Here is a 15,165-nt window from a genome sequence, read left to right as displayed (position 1 = left end):
CTGGCATGCAGGTGAACAGGTGCTTATATTAACTATAGGATACCACCGCCCATATCCATGTGACCTGATTATCAATCACCATGATCGTGCAATAATAAACAAACCAAAATAACCCAAAATATAAAACAAAAAATGACTACTTTGCAATTCATTCAAACTTGAAATTCCTGAACTTGACCACGTCTTGCTATAAAGTGTCTGAGTGCATTAATGAAAGAGTCTGTGTCCAGTGAAGGTGCCACTTCAAGGTGGATTGCGCGTATGGCCAGGCAGGTGAAAATGACTCCATACCTCTTCACTACACTCCTTCTGCTCCTCACCTCGAAAGGTCCAAAATAGTCAACTCCAACACGAGTAAAAGGAGGTTCATCTGGAGTAACTCTTTCATAAGGTAAGTCTGCCATCTGCTGGGACACTGGCTGAGCATTCAATCGTCGACAGATGATACACTTTGACAGAACTCTCCTTATGGCTGTACTGGCACCAGTGATCCAATATCTCTTGCGCAGTTTGGATAACATGTGGTTACGACCACCATGTCCCACCTCTTGATGAATGTGCCTCAGAAGAATGGCTGATATATGTAAATTTTTAGCCAGTATTATGGGATGTTTCGTTTCTGCTGGCATAGATGACCTGCTGAGCCGACCACCAACTCTCAGAACACCATCCTCCATCAGTGGGCAGAGTGTGTAGATGTGACTGTGCCCCTTCACACTTTTTCCCTTTTGCAGCCTGGAGAATTCCTCTGGAAACCTCTTCCTTTGACTAAACTTGATGATCTCCAGTTCAGCCTTCTCAAGCTCCTCCACTGATAGACAACTTTAAACTGTCTTTCTCTTAAAAGTTTCCATGTCCTTCTCCAATGAACGTCTTTGTTGGTCCGTATCCAAGTCAGACTGTGCAAGAGCCATGCTCAATTGTCTCCTCTTCTGACAAACAGACAAGAGCCTAGTCTTAAATCTCAAGATCCAAGCAACAGACTTTCTCAGATGGGTCCAAGAGTCAAAGCAATGGATCATGCGAGTCACTGCATCAACCTCCTCTCTGACCTGTATAGCATTCACTGCAACAGCTTTCTTAACCTCAGAGTCATCTGATGGAAGTTGAAGAGCATCGTCAGGAGAGACAGGCCACTCACTCTCAGGATAAAGGAGAAAATGAGGCCCTGACACCCATGTTGCATTCTTGAGAAATGTATCTACTTTCACACCCCTGGAGGCAACATCGGCTGGATTGCTTGCAGTTTAAACATACCTCCATTGAGAAGGGTGTGAGGCCTTGCGAATTTCTGAGACTCGGTTGGCAACAAAGACTCTGAATCTGGAAGTCTCATTTTTGATGTACTTGAGCACAGAAGCACTGTCCGTCCAAAACACAGAATCCTGAAGATGCATGTGCAGCTCTTTCCTCCACAAGACATCAATGCGACTTGCCATGGTGGCAGCAATAAGCTCCATTTGGGGGATGGTAACAGACTTCAGTGGAGCTACTCTAGCCTTTCCCATAACAAAGGCACTGTGTACTTGAGAGTGGGCATTTTGTGACAACAGGTAAGTCACTACTCCATAGCCTTCTTCACTTGCATCACAGTAACTTCTCCAAAGTCCAGTGGTTTCAGACATCTCATGATGTTACATTTCTCCAAATGACAAAGTTCATCCAGCCAACTTGTCCAGTCCTGAGCAACCGACTCAGGTATGACATCATCCCAGCCAAGTGCTCTCCTGCACAGATCCTTTAAGATCTTCTTCGCTGACAGGGCGACAGGACTCAAGATACCAAGAGGATCATAGATGGAGCTAACTGTTGAGAGAATCCCTCTCCTGGTGAGTGGTCTGTCCTTGATCACAATCTTGAACTTTAAAAGTATCAGACTGGATACACCATTCCACACCAAGTACTCTCTCTACTGGTAGCACATACTGATGTCCAACCTTTTCATATCCTTAGCTCTGTGGCTCTCAGGTATCACAGACTGGAATCCACCTTTAGCACAGATGGAGACAAGGTCATGATAAAGTGACACTGCTTCCTCCTCCGAAGCTACTGACACAAGACAGTCATCAACGTAGAAGCAATATAGGACCTTATCCACCACTTCCTGGCTGAACTGTTCTTTGGTGTCCTCTGCACATTTTCTGAGGGCAAATTTGGCGCAGCTGGGAGACGACGTCACCCCAAAGAGATGCACCATCATCCTGAAGTCGCTGAGATCTTGATTTAAATCCCCATCAGGCCACCAGAGGAACCTCAGCAAATCAACATCTTCCACTGGCACTCTTACCTGGTGAAACATGGATTCAACATCTGCCATGATCACCACTGGTTCTTTCCTGAATCTGGTCACCACTCCTATCAGTGAACTTGTAAGATCTGGTCCCTGTAGGAGCCGAGCATTAAGTGATGTTCCCTGGAAACTCGCTCCACAGTCAAAGACAACTCTGATCTTTCCTTTTGTAGGATGGTAGATGCTATGGTGCGGGATATACCAGACCTTGCCATCACTACGTTCCACATCCTCTTCAGGCACCCTTTCAGCATAACCTTTGGCAACAAGGTCATTCATGAAGGCCATATAATCAGCATGGAATGAGGAATCCTTCTGAAGCCTCTTCTTCAGGTGTAAGGCACGCTGCTCAATGATTTTCTTATTATTTGGCATGCTAACGTCCCTTTTCCTCAGACGTAAGTTGATCTGATAGTGGCCATTCACTTGCTTTGCTGAGTTTGTGACCAGTTCCATAAACTTTTGATCTTCTCTTGACATGCCAATTTGTTCATCCATGCTGCATTCAGGGAAATATGCCTTAAATTGCTGCTGCCAAAGTTCGTACAAACACACAACTGACACTCTGTTCACTTGTAACTCTGGCTGCTCACAGTCCATTGCATCTCCACTGTCTCCTTTCAGTGGTCCATTCGCAGTCCAACCCAGCATTGTCCTTATTGCATAGGGTCCATTATTAACACTGCATATAACTTGCAATGGTTCCAAGGCCTTAGAAACATTTGTCCCTATCAACAGCTCAATCCCTGCCTCAATCTCAGGCAAATTGACATGTTTTAAATGAGGCCATCTCTGAAGATCACTCTGTCTCGGAATGTTCCCTTTGTGAACAGGTCAGATTCCTTTTCCTTCGGAGGAATGTGAAGTATGGTTGGATGTTTAAGACCACATTTTACACAGGAAATCCATTTTCTGCAATCTTTGCTGATGTGTCCAATACACAAACAGCCAAAACAGACACCATTGTCCTTCAAGAAGCCAATCTTCTCTTTATGTGCTCTTTTCCCCAACTGAGGACACAAATCCAATGCGTGACCTCCTCCACAGCAAAGACATGTCTTCCTTTCAGTTTGAACATGTTCCTTCCCTTTGGTTCCAGGTTGAGTTTTGTTTCCCATAGGGGCTACAGTGGTAGCAAAACTAGTTCCTTTAATTCCAGAACGAGATTGTAGATTGTGCTTGCTTACACCTTTGTTTGTTGTCAGCGAAGGAGCATCCTGTATGTTTCCAAACACTGGGTCAGTTAAGATTCTCACTTGTCTCTCAATGAAATTAGTGATGTCAATGAATGTAGCTCTCTGGCTGCGCCTTTCTTGCAGTTCACAGGCTACAGTTCTCCACTTGTCCCTAAATTTGTAAGGCAGTTTCCTTATAATGGCCAGCATATTGGCAGGCATGTCTAGCTCATGCAAGTATTGCACCTCTTCCATGGCATTACAGCAGCCTCTGGGGAAAAAGCTGTGATCTTGAAGAGCTTTTACATCTTCAGTTTTGATCGGAGGCCATGAAAGAGCCCTTTCCATGTATGCAGATGCAACCTTCTGCTCATTTCCAAACTGCTCCTGTAATAAAGCCTTAGCCTTAACTTATCCCCTCTCTGGATCAATGTGCTGGCAGCTTCTAACAAGCTCTTTTGGATGACCCTTAGTGTGCTGCTCCAGGAAATAGAGTTGGTCACTGTGGCTCGCAGTGTTCCTTTCCACACCATCCTCAAAAGCCTTCATGAATGCATGATATTTTATGGATCACCATCAAAAGTTGGTATATCTCGCTTGGGCAAAGATGAAAGACATTGCTGCTGTATCAACAGTGTAGTGATTTCATTTTGCTTCCTCATAATGCCAAGCATGTTGTTTCGGTCTTCATTTTCTGGACCCATATTTGCATATGACACATTTCTATATTGCATTTGTGTAGTTGCTTGAGCATCATGATACACTGAATGTTGCTGGGGTTCATGGCACCCTACAGACATAGGCTTCAAATGAAAGAACTGAGATGGATTTTTTTCCTCAGGCCTTGCTCCTGTATCCAGGTGGTCACGTTTGATTTCCTTTTGTGACATTTGTGGAATAAATGGATTTGCCTTAGCACTGAGGGTTTGTGTTTTTTTCTTGTCTTTTTTCCAAATAAGAATTCATCCCATCTGATTGCTTTGTTATAGAGGTTTTCCCACTTAGGATGCTCTGAGATCTGAACACATTTAGCTTAGCCATGTGTGTAGCAATTTCCTCATCCAGTTGAAGCTGCTCCTTCCTTTTACGTAGCCGTTCCTGCTCTTCTTCCAGTTCATGTTTGTCCTTTAATAATTTTTGTCTCATCTTTAAAGCTGCCAAGTCCGCCTCAGCTTTAAGGCGTGCAGAAGAAATACTAGAGCAGCAGACTTTCTTCCTGTTGCAGAGTTTTGTGATTGTTCGTATTTTCTTAAAGAAATGCTAAAGTAGAGAGGAGAGATGACGCTTCACAGTGCTTCTAGAGAACCAGACACATGTTGAGGAATGGGAGGAAGACTCCTGGTATCCAGTGGGGGAGTTTTTAATTCATAGTCATAAATCTGATCAGGAACGTCTTCAATTATATTCTCTGCTCACACTTTGAGCTGTGAGTTACTTTGTAAAGTTCAGAGTAATTTTAGATCTTTGTTATTGACAGATGACCTGCAATTGTTCACCACACACACAAACACACACACACACGTGACTTCTAGTAAAGAAGTGGAAGGGAGGAGTGTGACGGGTCGTGTCTCTCTGTGGATTTATGGTGGATGTATCCCTGATGTCTATGGTGCAGGAAGAACGGCACGGCCACACAGGACTTGTTCTCATTCTGGCTCTCTTGACTCTGGTACTGGTACAAAAATCAGCAACACACAGTCACCGTCAATAGTGTGTCATGTAACTGCAAGCGTTCAGGTCTCTCCAGTATGAAAGTACCTTTCTTTGCTGAGGCGCGTACGGTGCGCAGAGAGGAACACTATTTGTGCAGTTACGCTATTATTCCACCAGGTGGCTCTAAAACTATGTACATACAAGACAGGCACATCTATTTTGAAGAAATTCATAATAGGGGTTATTTCTGACCCTTTTACAGGAGTAAACAGGCAGGAAGTAAAAGTGAAAGTATTCAGTCAGACTCCATTTTAAAGTCAACAGAGCAGAAGGAGGAAAACAGTCTGAGGCAGGGTGAGTGTTAATATCAGGGCTGCTAATAATGATTCAAGGTTAATTTATTGTCATTTGCATGCTTACACATGTAAACGAAATTTGTACTCAGGTTCAGCGGCGTACAATGCAATAAGTCTAAAAATAATCTATAATAATTAGTCTGGGTTTATTATACTGTGTATGTGTGTGTGTCTCCAGTGTTACTGGTTTACCTCTCAGACTCCAGAAGATGAAGGATTCGGAGGAAGAGGAGGACGGAGCAGAGTCTCTGATATCCAGCTGTCTGTCTATGAAGAGTGACCGGTCTAAAGATCGTCCTCCAAACTTCAGTAATGAACCTGGACCCTCAGACACAAAGTAAGAGACTGTTTCTACTGTAAACTGACCTGAAGATGATTCAGTTTTTAATCTCATTTGATAAACTACATTACAACTCTGTTCTTTCATAATTCTGTGTTTTTTAATTCAGTTACTGATGTTTTTGTTGTTTGAGCATCGACTGCATTATTTCTTCGTTTATAGCTTTCATTTTGTTTTAAGAGTGCTAGTTGCAATATTTAATGCAGGTTAAATTACAGAGGACAGATTGTTTTGTTTGTTTTCTAGACATGAACAAGTTAATCTGACAGCCCAGCATCAGGCAGCAGTGCCTTTAGTTTAAAACTATAATATGTATCTATTCTGCATTAAAATGTCTAAAAACAACTAGACCTACGTTCCAACTGTATCTTCAATCAGATGAAGGATTTTGAAGGATCTTAAATTATCAGAGAAACAAGCTGAGCAAATGTTAGCAGCAGCTCGGCTCACAGCTTTTCCCTGACGTCCTGTGTCCTCTGAATAGCATCAGAGAAACTCTGATTTTCTATGTGAAACAGCTTCATTCAGTTTTTACCTGTTTGTTCTGGAGAGGAGGAGACCTCTGCAGATACTTTGGCTGTCCTGTTGTGACACTGAATAGAAGACAGGTCTCAGCAGACAGCTGCAGCTTCTGTGGATCTTGAAGTTAATGTTTTAACAATGGGCATTTGCAGACCAGTTGGACTGCAGCTTTGTTGGTTGGATTGAAGGTGGGCTATGTTGAAAGAGGCAGGTGCTGTTTGGAGCACCGAGCTGGTGAACAGCAGCACTGGAGGAAGACTTCTGGTTTAACAGGATAATATTACAGGACTTTTTAGCCCAAGGAACATGAAAACTGAAGAACATGGAGCAGAAGGCTTTAGAGACTGCAGTGTCTGTGGTTGGAGGTCGATAAAGCTCACAGGACGAACTGAGAGGCCAGATAACTAACAAATAGGAGTCAGGGCTTTGAACTGGCTGTTTTCAGCAGGAGAGAACTACTGGCAGATGACCTTCAGCAGACAGGGAGGGATGTATTGTTCGTATTTTCTTAAAGAAATGCTAAAGTAGAGAGGAGAGATGACGCTTCACAGTGCTTCTAGAGAACCAGACACATGTTGAGGAATGGGAGGAAGACTCCTGGTATCCAGTGGGGGACTTTTTAATTAATAGTCATAAATTTGATCAGAAACGTCTTCAATTATATTCTCTGCTCACACTTTGAGCTGTGAGTTACTTTGTAAAGTTCAGAGTAATTTTAGATCTTTGTTATTGACACATGACCTGCAATTGTTCACCACACACACACACACACACACGTGACTTCTAGTAAAGAAGTGGAAGGGAGGAGTGTGACGGGTCGTGTCTTTCTGTGGATTTATGGTGGATGTATCCCTGATGTCTATGGTACAGGAAGAACGGCACGGCCACACAGGACTTGTTCTCATTCTGGCTCTCTTGACTCTGGTACTGGTACAAAAATCAGCAACACACAGTCACCGTCAATAGTGTGTTATGTAACTGCAAGCGTTCAGGTCTCTCCAGCATGAAAGTATCTTTCTTTGCTGAGGCGCGTACGGTGCGCAGAGAGGAACACTATTTGTGCAGTTACGCTATTATTCCACCAGGTGGCTCTAAAACTATGTACATACAAGACAGGCACATCTATTTTGAAGAAATTCATAATAGGGGTTATTTCTAACCCTGTTACAGGAGCAAACAGGCAGGAAGTAAAAGTGAAAGTATTCAGTCAGACTCCATTTTAAAGTCAACAGAGCAGAAGGAGGAAAACAGTCTGAGGCAGGGTGAGTGTTCATATCAGGGCTGCTAATAATGATTCAAGGTTCAAGGTTAATTTATTGTCATTTGCATGCTTACACATGTAAACGAAATTTGTACTCAGGTTCAGTGGCGTACAATGCAATAAGTCTAAAAATAATCTATAATAATTAGTCTGGGTTTATTCTACTGTGTATGTGTGTGTGTCTCCAGTGTTACTGGTTTACCTCTCAGACTCCAGAAGATGAAGGATTTGGAGGAAGAGGAGGACGGAGCAGAGTCTCTGATATCCAGCTGTCTGTCTATGAAGAGTGACTGGTCTAAAGATCGTCCTCTAAACTTCAGTAATGAACCTGGACCCTCAGACACAAAGTAAGAGACTGTTTCTACTGTAAACTGACCTGAAGATGATTCAGTTTTTAATCTCATTTGATAACCTACATTACAACTCTGTTCTTTCATAATTCTGTGTTTTTTAATTCAGTTACTGATGTTTTTGTTGTTTGAGTTTTGACTGCATTATTTCTTCATTTATAGCTTTCATTTTGTTTATAGATGCTTGATTTCTGTTCTGAAATGTTTATTAGTTGCTTCAACCAATATTTAATGCAGGTTAAATTACAGAGGACAGATTGTTGTGTTTGTGTAGCGACTACTGGCAACAATGTAAAAGTCGCTGAGAGGCTGAGGTTGGGCCTTGTTTGCCGTTTGTTTGAGCATCGACTGCATTATTTCTTCGTTTATAGCTTTCATTTTGTTTTAAGAGTGCTAGTTGCAATATTTAATGCAGGTTAAATTACAGAGGACAGATTGTTTTGTTTGTTTTCTAGACATGAACAAGTTAATCTGACAGCCCAGCATCAGGCAGCAGTGCCTTTAGTTTAAAACTATAATATGTAACTATTCTGCATTAAAATGTCTAAAAACAACTAGACCTACGTTTCAACTGTATCTTCAATCAGATGAAGGATTTTGAAGGATCTTAAATTATCAGAGAAACAAGCTGAGAAAATGTTAGCAGCAGCTCAGCTAACAGCCCCTCCCCGATGTCCTGTGTCCACCAAACAACGTCGGAGAAACACTGATTTTTAAAGTGAAACTGCTTCATTCAGTGTTTTTACCTGTTTTAATCAGTGGGTCTGTTTGTTCTGGAGAGGGGGAGACCTCTGCGAATAATTCAGTTCCCAGTAAAGACATCCTGAATGATGAACACTGGAGTTATCCTAACCCTGAGAAGCTGGTTGTTTAACAACAAAGACAACAACTCCCATGATCCCTTGCTGCTTCACACCGTCATCACACTCCATCTATTGTTATTGTTTTGATTGATTGATTCAGTGAGACGGTTTCATTAAGGTTGTAGTGTAGATATGAAGGAAACACAGTGGAAAGAAATAATGAACTATCTTCCATTCAGCTGTAATCTAGAACAGATCTTCATGTACATGTTAACCAGAGACAGAGACAGGGCTGCTGTTGCTATTTGATTTTCCAGTCTAACAATCTAAAGTAGTAGCAGGTAACCCAGGGTGATATTTACTAAGGATTTAGTAACAAGTCACATTGTGTCTCCTTATTTACTAAAGGACTGCACCGGGGTTTTGTGCAGGTAAAATGGAAGAAAATGGAGTGTTTGGTCTCCTGCAATACAGAATGTGTCTTAACATGTTCCTGTTCAAAGACGCAAAATATGGGAGGAAGTAATGGAAATGTATACAAACAGCCTGCTGCAGCTGATTTATCACTGCAGACTGACCACTGCAGCAGAGGAAACTGAGTCTGACATTTAACGTTTGGGAAAAGTCAAATGTGTAAAACTGTTGTATCACACTGACACAGAGGGAGAGAGATTATAGCAGAAACAGTGAGAGAGAGAAACACAAATGAAAAGATGCATTATGAAGATATTTAGCAGAGCTCTCTGTTCAGCACCACAACACAAGACAAAAGAGCAGCAGTCTGTTATTTTTCTGTTTTGCTCAGTTGCCTCCTGCTTATTTTTCCTGACTTTTAATGTCTCATAGTAGCTTAAAGGAGCCCTGTGGAGTTTTCTTGTTAACAGACAAAAGTCATGTTTACATTGACTTACTGACCAAAACACATTGTGTGAATCCTTGTGGTCTAACAAATGTGTTGAATCTATTTCCCTCCTCATGAAACATTTGCAAAGTCGATTTTTGAATCTAGTATTTTAAATCCTGCATTGTTTACATCCATGTTTACTAGTTTGCACTCTTCTTCTTCTTCTCTGCCTTTGCTGGCAAATTGTTGTGTCTGTCTAATTACTTCTGAACATTTGTTTGTTTGATTGATTGATTGATTGATTGATTGATTGATTGAATTGTTTATTTAAGTGTGCTGCACCTTTCTGGTGCCCAGCCCATATGGGCTTACAAGACACTAGACAAAAATAACCAAGATGGCCACATGACATATCATAATGTACAGTTCCACAAATTCAGAAATAAAGCATTTCGGAACATTTAGTTTACATGGAAGAAATGTCCCATTATGATGGATACAATGTTCTCTGTCTTAGCTGCCAAGCATCTCCTATAAATCTCGCTAAAATAAAAATTTCCATATTAAAAAGCCAACTCAACACATCAGCATCGGATAACCAAAACAAATCGGGGTTTTTCAATTCTATCTTTTCAAACAAACAATTCCTCAAGTCATTGTACAGAGGTAAATGAAATACAAAATGAAATTCATCCTCGACAACACAAAGATCACAAAAAACTATGAACATTCCTCTCCAGGAGTACCTTTATATCTGCCTACCTCAATTGCCAGTGGTAAAGTACCAGTTCTTAACTGAGCATACAGGGACCTTTGCCTTCTCTGTAAGTTTAGCTTTATATATGGTTCTGTATAATAATCATCTTTCATTTGAATGTAGTTTCTAAGCTTTGGCTTCTTATAAATGTCTTCCTTCCATTGCTCCTTATAAATCTTTAATAATTTTTGTGCAACTTTATTTATATTACACTGCAAGTTATTCCTGAAAATAAAATTCAAATCAGAAAGAGAAAATATTGCAGTGACCTCTCTCGACCAAGGATGATTGTGTGCTCAATCCCAGTTGAAGATCTTTTTGGTCAGTCTTTCCTCTGGCAACTGCATAACGCTGTTCCACAACCTAACCATTTCAACTCTCTGCTTTACAAGAAATGACTCCCATCCGATGTCACCTTCAACAGCTTGCTTAGCAGTAAATGTATGCACCCCAAGAAAACACCTCATGGCTTGATTCTGGATGGCATTACATCGTTAAAACTCCACACACCTGCAGCATAAAATAAAATTGAGCCAACCATTGAATCATAAAGTTTAGTGAGACCAGCTCAGGACACAATTTTATTTTATTCATTACAGACCCTAGTGCTCTTCCTGCTGATTCTGCTAGTACTTTAATTCCCTCTGTAAAGCACATATTTTCATTAAAATCCAAACCAAGATATGTGTAAGAACTGGTGTACTTTAGAGGCATTGGTCCAAATTTAAATATATAGTTGCTTTGTCATTCACATTGCTTTCTAAAATGTATAATCTGTGTTTTGTCATCATTAATAGTCAGTCTCCATTTACTACACCATAAGCTCAAAATATTCAACATTTTTTGTAAATTAATCTCTGTCTCTGCAAGCAACACAATATCATCAGCATATAATAAAATACTTCAATTCATATTATCAATCGCTATACCTAGATTGGCCTGCTTAATTTCTTCAGTTTAATCATCTACATAAAGGGCAAATAATGTAGGGGAAAGTACATCTGCTGCTTCACTGCAAATGGAGTAGGAAACCAGCCAGTCCTAAAATTATTTAGCTGTACACACGAAATCAGGGAAGTATACAAGGCTTTGATGGCCTTATAAAAATTGCCATCAATACCAGAACATCAGAAATCAACAAAACAAGCAAATGTATTTTTCTCTTCTTGTAGTTTTGCTCTCACCACTGAGGGTATAACATAAATATGGTCAATAGGGAAAGAGCTGCATCAGCTTGTGAGCTGCCGGTTGGCCACCACTAATGTCATGTGTCATAAAGACTGTGTTCATGTCCACAGAGAGAGGAAGAGGAGGGGTGTTTCTGTGGAGGAGCAGCTGTCCTGCTGTTCTTTGTGTCAGGACGTCCTGAAGGATCCAGTCTCTACCAGCTGTGGACACTGGTTCTGCAGACAGTGCATCACTTCATACTGGGACCAGTCTGCTCCATCAGGAGACTCCTCCTGTCCCCAGTGTGGAAAAAGATCCAGAACAAGACCTGGACTGCAGGCAGACAGTCAGACCAGCACTGTACAAAGTAAGACTGAAGATCTGTCTGCTGATGTCATCATCTCTGAAAACAGGACAGGAATCTACCTCCTCTATCCTACTGAAAATTAACACAGTCAGACATATTTCTTTCTAATTATACATTTTTTTCTTCTCTTTCAGCAGAAAGTGGTCTGCAGGAGGTTTTAGATGAACATAAGATCAGTCTGAGGAGGAGATGTGAATGTGTGACTGAAGGAACTGATGAAGCAGGAAGTGAAACCCTCCTCAACAGGATCTACACTGAGCTCTACATCACAGAGGGACAGAGTGAAGACGTTAATACCCAACATGAGGTGAGGCAGCTTGAAGCAGCTTCCAAGATGGAGACCCTCCATGACACTCCAATCAGGTGTCACGACATCTTTAAAGTCTTACCTGACCAACAGAAACACATCAGAGTCGTTCTGACCAACGGCGTCGCTGGCGTTGGAAAAACCTTCTCAGTGCAGAAGTTCACTCTGGACTGGGCAGAGGGCTCAGAAAACCAAGATGTCAGTCTGGTGATTCCGCTTTCGTTCAGGGAGCTGAACTTGATCAAAGATGAGCAGTACAGTCTCCTCATGCTGATCCATGTTTTCCATCCAACATTACAGAAGGTCACAGCAGAGAAGCTCGCTGTCTGGAAAGTTTTGTTCATCTTTGACGGCCTGGATGAAAGCAGACTTTCATTGGATTTCAAGAACAGGAAGGTCGTGTCTGATGTCACACAGAAGTCATCAGTCAACGTGCTGTTGACAAACCTCATCGAGGGGAGGCTGCTTCCCTCGGCTCTCGTCTGGATAACTTCCCGACCTGCAGCAGCCAATCAGATCCCTCCTACATGTGTTGACAGGGTAACAGAAGTACGAGGCTTCACTGATGCCCAGAAGGAGGAGTACTTCAGGAGGAGATTCAGTGATGAAGAGCTGTCCAGCAGAATCATCTCACACATCAAGACATCCAGGAGCCTCCACATCATGTGTCTCATCCCAGTCTTCTGCTGGATCACTGCTACAGTTCTGGAGCACATGTTGACTACAGACCAGAGAGGAGAGCTGCCCAAGACCCTGACTGACATGTACTCACACTTCCTGCTGGTTCAGACAAAGAGGAAGAAGCACAAGTATGATGAAGGACATGAGACGAGTCCACAGGAGCTGATGGAGGCTGACAGGGAACTTCTTCTGAAGCTGGGGAGGCTGGCGTTTGAACATCTGGAGAAAGGAAACATCATGTTCTACCAAGAAGACCTGAAGAAGTGTGGTCTTGATGTCACAGAGGCCTCGGTGTTATCAGGAGTTTGTACAGAGATCTTCAAAAGAGAGAGTGTGATCTTCCAGAAAACAGTCTACTGCTTTGTTCATCTGAGCGTTCAGGAGTTTCTGGCTGCAGTCTACATGTACCACTGTTACACCAACAGGAACGCAAAGGTACTGAAGGACTTCCTGGGAAAATACTACAGTTATTCATCTCTGGATGACTTCCTGATGAGAGCCATGAAGAAATCTCTCAGAAGTAAAAATGGCCACCTGGACCTGTTTGTTCGCTTCCTTCATGGCCTCTCTCTGGAGTCCAACCAGAGTCTCTTAGGAGGCCTGCTGGGTCAGACAAAGAACAGTTCAGGAATCATCCAGAGAGCCATCAACAACCTGCTGGGTCGGACAGGGAACAGTTCAGAAATCATCCAGAGAGCCATCAACAACCTGAAGGGGATGAACAGTGAGTTTATCTCTCCTGACAGAAGCATCAACATCTTCCACTGTCTGATGGAGATGAACGACCGCTCAGTACATCAGGAGATCCAAGAGTTCCTGAAGTCAGAGAACAGATCAGAGAAGAAACTCTCTGTGATTCACTGCTCAGCTCTGGCCTACATGCTGCAGATGTCAGAGGAGGTTCTGGATGAGTTGGACCTGAAGAAGTACAACACATCAGAGGAAGGAAAACTGAGACTGATCCCAGCTGTGAGGAACTACAGAAAGGCTCGGTAAGTCCAGATGTGATTATCAACATTATAAAGCTGCCATCAGTATTACAGTAAAGATTCACACATGCACACTATCAAAGTGTTAAACATGTGTTACACCTGCTTGTTGCCAAAGTTATACATGAGTAGTGCTTCACTACAAGGAGTACCTGCAAGCACATTCACATGTGTCAAGACATCCTTATCACAAGGAAAACATATTTCTGTTCACATTAATGTTTTTATTTTCATAGTGATGAGGATATCTTGACACATTGATTATGTCACCGGTCATTTTGATATAAATATCCTTCATTTCCCTCCTGTGGGTATTTGTCTGAGGAAGACCTGTAATCAGTTGAAATGTTACCAGTAAATTTAAATGGAGCTGTGATTCCAGTGTGTGAGTTCTCCTTGTATCCCAGTTGAATAGATTTTGTATCCAGCACCTATCCCACTGAGGGTTTGTGGATGTGAACACGACGACTCTGACTTATAGTGCTTCACTTCAAATGTTCTTCAGATGTTACAAATGCTATGAGAGCAAGAAAAACTTATTATTGTTGGTGTGTTTATACCTCACATTAGTAAACACAGTTATTCTGTTTATTTATGATGATTTTACAGTTTATTGTTCACCTTCTAGTTTTCTTCCTTTGGGTTTAATACAAATCCAGCAAAATATCTTCAGGTTTCAAGTTTTAGTTGAAAATGTTTAAAGAGTCATTATTTCATCACAACAGACAACAGTATTTTCCAGTGGACAGTACCTGCTGTACCTTTCTATAATGTGTCTGTTTATTTTTATATACAGACACATACATGTAATATCTGTGATCTGCTGTAGCTACCAGCTTGTATGAAGCCTGAGAGGCGAAACCCAGGGCATAAAAAGTCTACAAAGCTCTTCCTGCTGATAACACTTAATTGCTGTGAGTGCACAGTGATAATTGAAGAGACTCAGTTTGAAGCTGCTCAGGTTTTATGAGCAAGACAATTTCATTTGAACTTTGTGGAGACACTCTGATATGATGGGTGCTTCTCATGACCTTATTTCATGTCCTCTCTCTCCTCGGGTGACCCGGAAATTGATCTGGAAATTGGTCTCATCATGAAGGATGTTTGAATTTGCTTATTTCTGTTTGGAGGAGAGAGGAGGCTGCCTGAAGGAGGGAGTAAACAGTACACAAGACCATCCTTCATCTTTTATCAAACTGACACAACCCTTTATTGGAAATCTGTAGTGATTAGACGCAGCAGCTGATCAGACTGATCTGATATTACATCACTAACATCTCAGTTTTATATCGAGACAAATAAC

The 15,165-nt window shown here is 41.7% G+C and overlaps 1 protein-coding gene across 1 annotated transcript in view; it reads left to right on the top strand.

Moving 5' to 3' along the window:
• The window catches only part of LOC122985203 (protein NLRC3-like), a 40,563-nt gene that overhangs the window by 9,624 nt on the left and 15,774 nt on the right, over positions 1-15,165 (top strand). The window contains exons 2-3 of the mRNA XM_044355680.1: positions 11,650-11,885; positions 12,020-13,629. Coding sequence (XP_044211615.1) covers positions 11,650-11,885; positions 12,020-13,629 — 1,846 coding nt within the window. The remainder of the gene's footprint in view (positions 1-11,649; positions 11,886-12,019; positions 13,630-15,165) is intronic.

This window comes from Thunnus albacares, chromosome 7 (genome assembly GCF_914725855.1).
Source record: "Thunnus albacares chromosome 7, fThuAlb1.1, whole genome shotgun sequence".
In the NCBI taxonomy this organism is placed as follows: domain Eukaryota; kingdom Metazoa; phylum Chordata; class Actinopteri; order Scombriformes; family Scombridae; genus Thunnus; species Thunnus albacares.
Note: the sequence above shows the minus strand (reverse complement) of the source record. Positions and strands in the feature narration are given on the sequence as shown.